Below are 10,859 nucleotides of genomic sequence, written 5' to 3' on the forward strand. Positions count from 1 at the left end.
ATTTCTAACTAGAAATGTAAATACAAATACATATAATTACACACCATATTTATGGTCATGGTTTATTGTAACGATATCTCAGCTTTTCCGATGGTTCGCAATACTCTTTAATAATTAATTTACATAGGAACGCATGAAATACTATAATTATTGCACAAACTGAAACCCAAAAGAGTGTAGGCAAACCGCCTAACTGATGACCATGCCTATGAAGTGCGAGCAAGTGCTGCTCGTGCGCCGGCGCTAAAGTTGAGAAACAGAATTTTAAAACAAAGCTTGAGAAACACAAAATTTGCATATATACCTTCCACTACTTCTTTAACATGTATAGCTTTGTGTAGCTCTTCCATATGTTGCTTATCTTCAGTAATATACAGAATTGCGGTCACTGGTTCAGTTAATTTCACTGGAAACGGCCGACGGCTTTGCCTAAAGGAGCATAAATGCAATATTTTACTTATTTCCAGCAATAAATTAAATTAATTATTAACTCACGTGAGTAATACTGGTTCATCCAAACAACCACCATCACAGGCATAATAACTGCGGTCGGAACGATCAAGCGCCACATTAATCACGGCTTTATTATCTTCAGTAACGGTGATTGTGACATTTACGTGCGTTTTATTACCGTAATTTAAGCGACGAAAATGAAAGTCACGATGTAAATACTTGGGATGCATGTTACATTCCAAATGTTGATTGCTGAAACGAAAACTGCCAAAGCTGAGCACCATAGCTTGTATAACACCTGAAGCACCGGCACGTATTAGGTTGTGGCAACCCTAAATAATAAAATTATTATATTGAAATGTCTTTATAGAGATACTATGCATAGTATTACCTGCTTTTCCAAAGTGACCATCCACGATGACACCAAATTATTAAGTTTTTCTAATGTGTCAGCGTTCAACCAGAGATTCTCTGCCTGTAATGTGTAATATGAGTCATAACAACCTTCAGCGTAGGTTAGTGCTTTCGCTATTTCTTGTTTGCTAGGCGACTTTAAAGAAGCGTACTCTTCATATTCGTAACTGCGTGTTTGCGAGAGAACTGCATACATGGAGGCGTTGATACGATCGCCATTCAAACTGCCCTCTGCTTTAGATGTACTTATACTGAAACCGGTAGCCCACAAATCTGACCAAACATTAATATGTTCTTGATGGAATGTGTGTGGATTTGGCTGTTGCTCCGATTTGTTTTGCAATTTCTGCAAAACTTTTGACATAGCTTGTATAGCTTTATTTTCCATATCCTGTACTGTCTCCGTTAACTTGTCACGCTTAATCGGTTGTGAATAATGCACTGCAATTGGAAATACTATGCTGATAGCGCCACGCTTTTTCAGTTGTACAATTCGACTGATTTGTGGCTTGACTACGCTTACTACAATTACATTGTTGGGGTCGTCTGGATTTACTAAAATCGTTCCAGTACTCACTTCGAATTCTTTAAGTACAGAGGATTGAGTTGTTGAACTGGCAGAAATAATATAACAATATATTAATAACAGATTTCAGAAATATAACAAAATTTGTAAAAAAAATAAATTAATTCTTCTCACTAATTTCTACAACATTGATGTCAAATAAAAAATAGGTGGATACGTATGTATATTTTATCATAGTTTTTTACGTACCCCAATTTGATCACGTGCGAAGTAGGTGATTGAAAGTAAATACGTGGGAAAATCAACTCCACTTCCTCTATGGTATTTCGTGTATTGGTGATTTTAATTTCTTGCATTAAAACACTCGGATGTGTTCGGTGAGCGTAATAAGTATAGGCGACAAAATAATTAGAAAAACATTGAAACCTGCGAGCATATTTTGTGAAGTTTATACAATTTTTATTATTTTAACTGCATAGTAATTTAAATGGCAAACTTACCTATGCACTGTACCGGACAAATATTCAACTACCATTGCTTCACGTCCAGCTTCGTTTCGCTGCGCTACCGATACAACCGGATGAAATTGCATTGGCAACTGCATCGAACGGCCGGATTTTATGTTCAAGGAAGCATCGTGTGCAACTTCCATACCAATGTAACCATTACCTATATACGGTATGAAATTACGTTCTTCTGGATGCGGTGGCACGTGCCGTATATTGGCATCAAATTCATAGTTTTGCAGAAAAAATGGTGTTAAGCGATCGTCCATGCACTGCATGTGTGGATCTAAAAGATACAACAAATTGAAATGTATTGTATGTTTGTATTACTAAAGCTAATACATTTTACCTTTTACTTCCGGCGTACTCATAAACAAATACCGAAATACGGGTGGCAAAATATAGAAAAATATACATATTCCTAATAAAAGCAAAAAGATTCGTCTATAGGACAAAAAGCTACCATCCGCAAGGCGTTTCAGTTTTCTCTTGAATTCTCCTAAATCGAATTTATTCGATTTGTCTGTTCGAAACATCTTGCTTTCGTTATTCTCACTTAAGTTTAAGAAATTTACTTTTTGGCCATAGATCGGTAGTTCTAGTGGTGTTGGGCCAGTCACCTGGTATGTTTGTTTTGAAAACACACAATATCCCCACCGATACGGTTCATCCACACTTAACACTTTATCAATTTATTCACTTTTGTTTTACACTGCACAACCGGTGAAGAAATCTCTGTTGAATATTAAGAATACACAAATGACAATCAGATTGACAACATATGATAAACAATGTCATATTATTCTTAACCCAAATTTATAAATTTTAAATAAATAATTCTAAAATTTAAGAAAGATAAAAATTATTAAATTTTGTAATGCGCAACATATAAAAATAAGATTCATAAGAATAATAACAATATTCGAACTAATAAAGAAATGATTATTACTGAAGAAACTATTTTAAAAAAATCACCGAACACAAAAATTAATGCTTAAATTACAAAATAACATGTTTATATAATATTTACAATAATAAATTTAGTAAAAACAGTTTTTTTAAACAATATTATTTAATTTTTAACTATATAATTTGAAATAGCTTTCCGTGCCTTTCCTATTTAACTATCTCTTTCTTGACATCTCCTTTTTTATAATTTTGTACTGTACTTACTTTTTTGACAAATAAACATTAATGGCTGCCAATCTCGTATGAAGAAGCAGCAGCAGTGAATTTTTCGCTCCAATTTGCGAAAAGTTAGAGAAAACTATTTTGGAAAATAGTGTAACATTTAAAAAACAATTTGCGAAAACGAAGCGTGGATAATATTCGTGCAGGATGTGGCCTCAGGCGTTGCAAATGTCTAGAGATGAGTGTCGAGGGATTTTGAGAAGACTTGGTAAGAAAGTGGCTACGAATGCGAGCCAAACTACATACTTGTAGGTGAAAAGAACTGGCGTTGACGCGCATTCAGGAGTTATACCAACGGAAAGAGTGCACAGAGACAGTGATCCTTTAGATAATTGTTGCCGTGTATTAATAGTGTAACATTTTATTAACCATTTGCTGTTTGTTCAATCTATTTCTAGAGCTGGAATCTTATTCTCATGTGATTAGTGTATTTCGCGCTCAGGGTGGCCTCAGTGACAACAAGGCCAAACTTCTTGAGGAGTTGCGTGGCATATTTCACATCTCGCAAGAGCGTCATCGAGCTGAAGCGCGTCGTGTTGCAAACGATGAACAATTGTGTACCATAGCTGAAGCGTAAGTGTTTAAAGAATTTATTCGCGCAGTTACGAAATAAGGCGAAAGTTTAGTGTAAATTATTCTTCCTACAATACTGCATGGTGCTTATATACATATATGTGTTGTACTTTAATTTTACTTGTGTATAGTATATCGGGTCCAAATACATGGCAAGAATGGTCGCGTGAAGGACGACGATCGTATCCGATGTTACCGCGTGTGGCCCCACAAACAGCGCTCGCATTAATTGCCAATAATGTGGCAACTGAGACAGTTTCTGAAAACGCTAAATTACCCTATCCCGCTGATACGGCAGCAGCAGTAGTTGCCGAACGGGCTAATACCATCAATTCAATAACGGGAAAAGAAGAATTGGAATCTTGGGAAATCAAGCGCGAAGTTTACGTCGTTACAGATGATCCTGTAAGTTGATAATTAGTGTGGTTGTGAGGGGCGGGCGGGGTTATATAACGATATATTATATAAAGTGATTAAAAAAGTACAGTCTGTGAATATGTGGTATTATTAAGAAAGATCATTTGTAGAAGAAAGTTAAGATTGTTAGGAAATAACCACAAATTTTATGTATTACTATATATAGTGAATTTAATAAATGCATCATACACATATATACTTACGTATAGTGTATATTAGCAATCTAGGAATGCATGCAAATAAAATTTGTTCCTCTAATAAGATAAATTTGAATTCATTGACAAAATTTGTTTTTGTGTTTGATACAGTTTTTTATTTGATTTTTAACTTTCGGCTATGGTGTTAAATATTTAAACATTCATTCATCTGTATTTATGAATTAAATTTTTTTAATGTTTTTTTCTAATTAATTTAATTTTTTTAACAGTTCAAAATGCCTGATATTCCTGCTGCCAACAAGAAAAATCTGAAACGTAACATATCCGACAGTCAAACTGGCAGCAATAAAAAGCGCATTATCAGTGATACTTCACCCAGCAAACAACAGCACCAAAAGCAGTTCCATCACATAACTGCTAATAGTGGCCAAGCTACGTTACCCAGCACCGGTAACAGTAACATACGGAAATTATATCACAATCACAACAGCAAAGCTGCTCAGCAACGTTTAAATCAAACACCATTACAAAAACAAAAACTGGCAACGAAAAAATCACAAATGGCCGCAGGTTTAAACCCCGTATTACCTGTTACACCTGGTAAGCGACAGGCGACGCCAGCCAAAAGTGGCCGCAAAGCGAATTCCAAACTTCAAGAGCAGAAACAACAACAATTACTTGCTCAACAACAACAGCAACAACAAATGCTGGCGCAGACAACCGTTCGCAACATACAACATGTCGTGGGTGAGGGGTTGGATGAATTCAACATAGATCAGAATTCTACACAACCACAGATTGCCGCTTCAAAGAAGGACATAACCAAGAATCTAACCAAATTGCAATTGCCTAGCGTAATTACCACACCCCCATCATCAGGAGCATCATCAGTGTCGCCAAATGTGATAGCACCGGCAATACCATCCAACACCCCATTAATGGTAAATGCTTTGTCTACACGAATCGATACCCATCAATTGCCAACTGCCTTATCGCCAACCATTGGCAGTGTTGGCGGCTCATCAGTTCCCACAATTATACATAGCAAAGTGGAAAAAATGATTTCAACGCCAGTCCAGAAAATTATACTTGAAGACCGTCTTCCGCCACAACAATTACCGGGTTCGGTTGTCACAACTGCAACAACAGCAATGGCATCAGCGGTCGTGGTATCGACAGCATCCACGTTCCAGTTGCAATCTGCATCCACACCACAGATAATGACATTACCACAATTATCAGCGGCCGCCACAAAATTACGCGCAGTAAATACCACAATTTTGCCACCCGGTACTAAAATCACCACAAAAAAGTTATCCGGCTCTACATTGATCAGTGCGCTTGGCACAGAGAATAACGCTGCACTAACCGGCACCGCAAATAGCAGTGGTTCACAAGTGTTTAGCATCATTGAAGGTAGCAATAGCTCGAGTAATGCACAAGCGACACCTTCTCTGCCGACGCACACGCCACCCGCAATTATACAAATTCAAAATACAAACAACACTAGTGTGTCTACGGAAGGCACAACACTGCAATCGTCACAACAGCCGGCGCAGGGCAAAGTGTTAACAACGAAATTGTTACCAATTGTGTTGAGTGGCGCCGGTGTTGGTGGTGCCAGTGTCGGTGCGTCCACTGCTGGTAGTGGCGGTAACACTGTTAATATTACGAAAATTGAAACTATCAATAATGGTGCTACACTCGTGGGTGGTGGTGCTGGAGGCAGTGCTCTTAGTGGGAATAATTTAAATACTTCTTTGGGTGGCACAACTGCAGTACTAAAAACCATGGGCTCCACATTATTGCTATCACCAAATCAGAGTGGCACACCTGCGGGTAGTACGCTATTTTCAACACTAACATCCGGCGCTCCGGTGTTCCGCAAATCGCAGATCATTAAAACGGGCACAATTGGCGTGAATGCAAGCAGCGCAGGCAAGGTAAGTCGAAATTTTATTTTCCATTGATTTTGGAGTTTATGCAGTAGTACAGTTTCCTAGTATTGAATTTTATTTTTATTTTGTATTTTTTAATGTTTTTATGTGTGGTAAAATTTTTTTATTTTCTCAAATTTTGTTTTTATATTATTTTTTTTTTTGTTTTTTATTTTTTGTTTGTTATTTATTATTTTGTTTTTTATACTTCTTTTGTTTCTTTATTTTTTATTTTTATATAGATGTATATATTTTTTTTTTTTTTTTTTGTTTTTTTATATTTTTTTGTGTAATTTTTACTTTATTTACTTCTGTATTTTTATTGCTTAACAAACAATGTTTACCTTTTTGATATATGTACATACATACATGCATACTTTTAATGCATTAATTTTTTTTTAGCTTTCTGGCACCTTTAGTACTTCCAATTCAGGTCCCCAAATTATCAGCAATATAAAATTGACACCAGCGAATACCACTACAAGTGTAACTGCGGTCAGTCATTCGAATCAACAATCACAACAACAATCAACTTCAGCTTCACCATTCTTACAGCATCAGCTAAAGAATATCTCAACCACTGGTATTCGTACCAGTGTAAAAATATGCCAATCACCAAATGGCAAAGTGTTCATACAACCAGCCAACATAGACAACGCATCGAAAGCAAAACTACAAGGTGCATTGTCACACAAAATCTTGCCCAACGCGGTGGTCAGTAGCAATGCCACGGGTGCTGGTACAACTGGCACACACCAGCCGCAACGCATCGCCATACAGAAAGTGCAAATAATCCCAGCACCATTAAATTCGCCCGGCAATCTGGCGGGCACTTTTCACACGATCACTTCACAATCCCAGTCGCAGACGAAGCCCACAATTACAACAAATACACTAACAATGGGCGGCAATAAGGGAAATATGAATATGGTTTTCGTGCCGTCGGTTGGTGCACGCACCACCTCCGGGACAATAACACTGTCTAAACCTGCTAGTGTTAGTAGTGGTATTGTTGCAGCTGCTAAAGTGCAGAATACTCAAAACAAGGAAGCCGTCAAACCAAATGTCGTGATAATCGGCTCGTCGTCAACACAAAGCAGCACAAATACACCAATTAAGACGACCACTTTCATTGATGGCAGCAACAAGTACAACGTGACCTCTAGAGCAGCGAATGCCGTGCAGTTGGAAGCAAATCAAATGATTACGGAAGATACGCCAGTTGATATACTCAATATGCCGATAATAGTGGATAGTGGTGACGGCACGAATATCACGATGGGTAATAATATTGGCGATACAGTCACGGTATTGCCAACAACGCTCGTGGAAAGTACACAACAGCAGCAGCAACAGCGTGAGCAACAAAGCCAACAACAACAACAGCAACCGTCCACAATAATTTTGGGTGCCACCGATTGGGAAATGGAATTGGATCAAGCAACAGCTGTCGCAGCAGCAACCAAAGCCGCAGCACGCACTGAATATCGCCGACAGTCAAGCGGGCAGGCTGGTGGCAAACAACAACAGCAACAAATGCAAGACAAGGAAACGATTGATGGTGAGACCATAATTATCGATGACAGTTTTGAAGATGTCATTGTGGAGGAGCAGGAAGAGGGCGATACAGACGCCGGCACTGAGACTGAGGGCACTGTTGACGGTGAAATGGACGAGAATGAAATGACGGACGATACGGGCGGCGAAGAGGGCCAAGAGATGACAGAACGCGCATACACAATATATAGTGGCACCGAGAGTGGCGGTGAGATATCACCAGCCAAAACGCGAGATGCGCCGAAGCTGAAGGTGGGACGATTACAGAAAACTTACAATAACGCCAGCGCTAACGTCAACGATGAAGATGAGCCAATCGAAGTGATTGACGACGATGAGGAGAATACGACTGTGGCGGTCAGCCAGAAAAAATCTGCACAAAAAGCGGAAAGTGAAACTGCGAAATTGGAGAGAGTAGCGAATGCAGTCAGTATGAACAACGCAAGAGCAAACAGCATATCCGCCGCAGTTGAATGCGAAACTGATGCTGGATTTGATGAGACTATCGGTGCGTGCGTGGTTGACAAGTATTAATAATATTATATATGTATATGTATAGTGCACTAAAAAGTAAAAAAATAACTCACAATTAATTGCATGACATATTTTTGTAGTTGCCGATATTGATGAAAATACCGCAATTGAATATATAGAAGAGGACAACAACACGCTTGTAAACAATGACAAAGCTGAGGTAAACAATTTAAACGTCACAGCAGCAAAATCCACACAAAGTCGTCAAATAGCGGAGAGTGAAATCATCGTGCTGGACGACAATGACAGCGCAACACTAACGGCCACAGCAACAGCAACGCTGACTGCTGCGTCGTCGTCGGCACACAGCGTAGCAAACGAGGACAAAGTCGTGGTGGAGTGCAACCCAAAAAAAATGGTTAGCGGCAATACAGCAACGACGATAAATGTTGCGGCGCTAAAGCCAACAACAGTCACCATCGTCAATCGCAATGACTGAACGTGCCAGCAATAAATATGGTTGAAGCTTCATGGCACTGCATGCAGATTGTCGAATTTGCTGGAGGCTGGGCTGGTAAACCAGTTTTTTTTTTGCCAACAATTTCTCCAGCAATATATTGGGCAATAGCATTAGTTACTGTGTCCGGTACAGGGAGTAGAGTGTAGACTAATTTGGAATGGTGTACATAAAAAGTTTGGTGAAATTAATTGTTTATAGCAATGATAATTTAGACAGTTGGTTTTGAAAACATTTTTAGTGTAACAGCTAAAGTTAGCTGAAACGCAAACGTAAAGAAAAGTGAGATAATTAGTTGAGACAAGCGCAGGTTAGCCGTTGAAGTGTAATGAAATTATTATTTTTTGTTCATTGATGAACAAAAGTTTTAGAAAAAGTTTGTGAAGCAATTTTTTGTTTATTGATGAACAAAATGTTTAGAAAAAGTTTGTGAAGCAATTTTTTGTTTGTTAATGAACAAAAGTTTTAGAAAAAGTTTGTGAAGGCTGTAAGTAGTAGAAATGCGTTAGCAAGTTATTTTCTAGCAAACTACTACTGACTCAAGTAGGTTGGACTATAGTTAAACTTAATTTACAGTTATTCAATATCTTATTATTATTTTTTTTTTGTAAAGTTTTACCATAAGAATTTAACGTATCTTAAGTACTCACACGTTTTTTATGAGCACCCACGACGGAGAGGTAATGCAATTGAATTCATCATATATAGTGCTAGCGCTAAGTACCAGTGGAATAATTAAAAAATAGAAGTAAAAATTTCCAAATTTTCTGCTAAGTTGTAAATAGTAGTTAGTAACTTAGTTGTATTTCCAACACAAGCAAAGGAAGGGACATATAAATCGGCGAAAAAAGCCACAAACTGCAGCCACGGCACGTTTCTCAAATTGAGGGTCGCGTTAAGTGCTGTTGTGCATACTTGTACATAAATATTAATATTTAATGTTAGGCAGTTTGTTTTTGGACTGTAAACCTTTTGCAGCTTGTATAAAATAAATACATTTTTTATGTAATTAAAACAAATATACATAAATCATTTGTTAATACTATGTACTAATAAAAGAAATAACACCTTATACTTACCCCAACACATACACACATACACACACGCATGCACGCATACAAACAATTGTTCGTTATGCCAGGCACACAGCGAGATTATAGGTTAGTAGTTGATAATTTGTTTTAAAGTTTTTTTCTAATGCATAAATTACTTTAAAACGCAACGCAAGCAATTCAATGAACGATAATAGAATTAAAGTATACGTAACTAATGTGGAATAACACAAGCAAAGTAAAAGTAAGGTAAAATGCACAGTGGTATAGAACTGGCAGAAGGTTGAAGCAACTGTTGCACGTTTTTTTTAATAAAAGATATTATTTAAAATTTTTTTTTTTTCAGTTCTTTTACTTACGTTCAGTTTTGCAAGGCGAAGTGCGGTAAATAAATGAAAAAAAAAAAACAAAAAAAAAGTTTAACAAGTTGAAATTATAAATTTTGGTTGTTAGTAGTTTTTTAAACGAACCGTTAGGCATACGTATTGTATGTTACCCGAAAGCAGCTACAAACGCACCTTAGTATTAATACTAGTTTGTTATGTTCTTACTCACCCAAAATACTTTTGTATGGTCAAGTTTTTAAAGAATTGCAAATACATATATTTTATTTACGAATGCCATTACTTACCTACACAACTAATATTTGTAAGTGTTCCAAATTAATTTGTGTATAACAAAATGCTCAAATTCATTACTCGAAATTACTAGAGCAATCCCAGATATGCTTGAATTTTTAAAACTTTCAATTTCTTTAAATTAAAATGAAAATGAAAATTATTTTCAATTAAAATTTCCAAATCTTTCAATTACTTTCAATTAAAATTAAAATATTTATTTTGCTTTCATTGCGTTATTCTTCTTCTTCTTTCACACTAAGCGGTTAGCAGCTATTATTTAAAAGCGCAAAAAACAAAGTTACATAATTAAGCTAACGTTTGTATGTACAGTAAAATTAAATTAAATATAAATATATTAAATGAAATTAAAACAAAAAAAGCAAAAAAAAAATATTATAACCAAAAAAAAAAACAACAAAAACAGGTTCTTTAGCGTTAGTAATGATAAAACTAATAAAAGCAAA

The 10,859-nt window shown here is 36.7% G+C and overlaps 2 protein-coding genes across 3 annotated transcripts; one reads left to right on the top strand and one right to left on the bottom strand.

Annotated features, from left to right (window-relative positions):
* Positions 1-31: 31 nt before the first annotated feature.
* LOC126753839 (uncharacterized protein KIAA2013 homolog) lies at positions 32-2,654 on the bottom strand. Its single transcript, XM_050465561.1, has 7 exons — positions 2,249-2,654; positions 1,894-2,185; positions 1,643-1,819; positions 845-1,481; positions 496-785; positions 305-429; positions 32-243 (listed from the first exon to the last, which is right to left on the bottom strand). The coding sequence occupies exons 1-7, from the start codon at positions 2,433-2,435 to the stop codon at positions 56-58; spliced, it is 1,896 nt and encodes a 631-aa protein (XP_050321518.1). The 5' UTR covers positions 2,436-2,654; the 3' UTR covers positions 32-55.
* A 457-nt stretch (positions 2,655-3,111) lies between these two features.
* Positions 3,112-10,859, top strand: LOC126753825 (BRCA2-interacting transcriptional repressor EMSY). Of its 2 annotated transcripts, XR_007666214.1 has the most exons (7): positions 3,112-3,298; positions 3,489-3,663; positions 3,795-4,068; positions 4,508-6,181; positions 6,578-8,240; positions 8,347-9,137; positions 9,187-10,859. XR_007666214.1 is itself a non-coding variant. In XM_050465536.1 (6 exons), the coding sequence occupies exons 1-6, from the start codon at positions 3,238-3,240 to the stop codon at positions 8,703-8,705; spliced, it is 4,206 nt and encodes a 1,401-aa protein (XP_050321493.1). In that variant the 5' UTR covers positions 3,112-3,237; the 3' UTR covers positions 8,706-10,859. The 2 variants fall into 2 exon arrangements, 1 of the variants encoding a protein (XP_050321493.1); XM_050465536.1 differs by having other exon boundaries at positions 8,347-10,859.

Source organism: Bactrocera neohumeralis, chromosome 3, assembly GCF_024586455.1.
Source record: "Bactrocera neohumeralis isolate Rockhampton chromosome 3, APGP_CSIRO_Bneo_wtdbg2-racon-allhic-juicebox.fasta_v2, whole genome shotgun sequence".
Lineage (NCBI taxonomy): Eukaryota > Metazoa > Arthropoda > Insecta > Diptera > Tephritidae > Bactrocera > Bactrocera neohumeralis.

What these genes read in the sequence shown, in the direction of transcription:
- LOC126753825 (XM_050465536.1), top strand. Translation starts at nt 3,238, where the DNA reads ATGTGGCCTCAGGCGTTGCAAATGTCTAGAGATGAGTGTCGAGGGATT. An exon ending in TTGTGTACCATAGCTGAAGC is followed by an intron (nt 3,664 to 3,794) that starts GTAAGTGTTTAA and finishes ACTTGTGTATAG; the next exon opens with TATATCGGGTCCAAATACAT. An exon ending in TGGATTTGATGAGACTATCG is followed by an intron (nt 8,241 to 8,346) that starts GTGCGTGCGTGG and finishes ATATTTTTGTAG; the next exon opens with TTGCCGATATTGATGAAAAT.
- LOC126753839 (XM_050465561.1), bottom strand. Translation starts at nt 2,435, where the DNA reads ATGTTTCGAACAGACAAATCGAATAAATTCGATTTAGGAGAATTCAAG. An exon ending in GAGTACGCCGGAAGTAAAAG is followed by an intron (nt 2,186 to 2,248) that starts GTAAAATGTATT and finishes TGTATCTTTTAG; the next exon opens with ATCCACACATGCAGTGCATG. An exon ending in TCGCACGTGATCAAATTGGG is followed by an intron (nt 1,482 to 1,642) that starts GTACGTAAAAAA and finishes TATTTCTGCCAG; the next exon opens with TTCAACAACTCAATCCTCTG.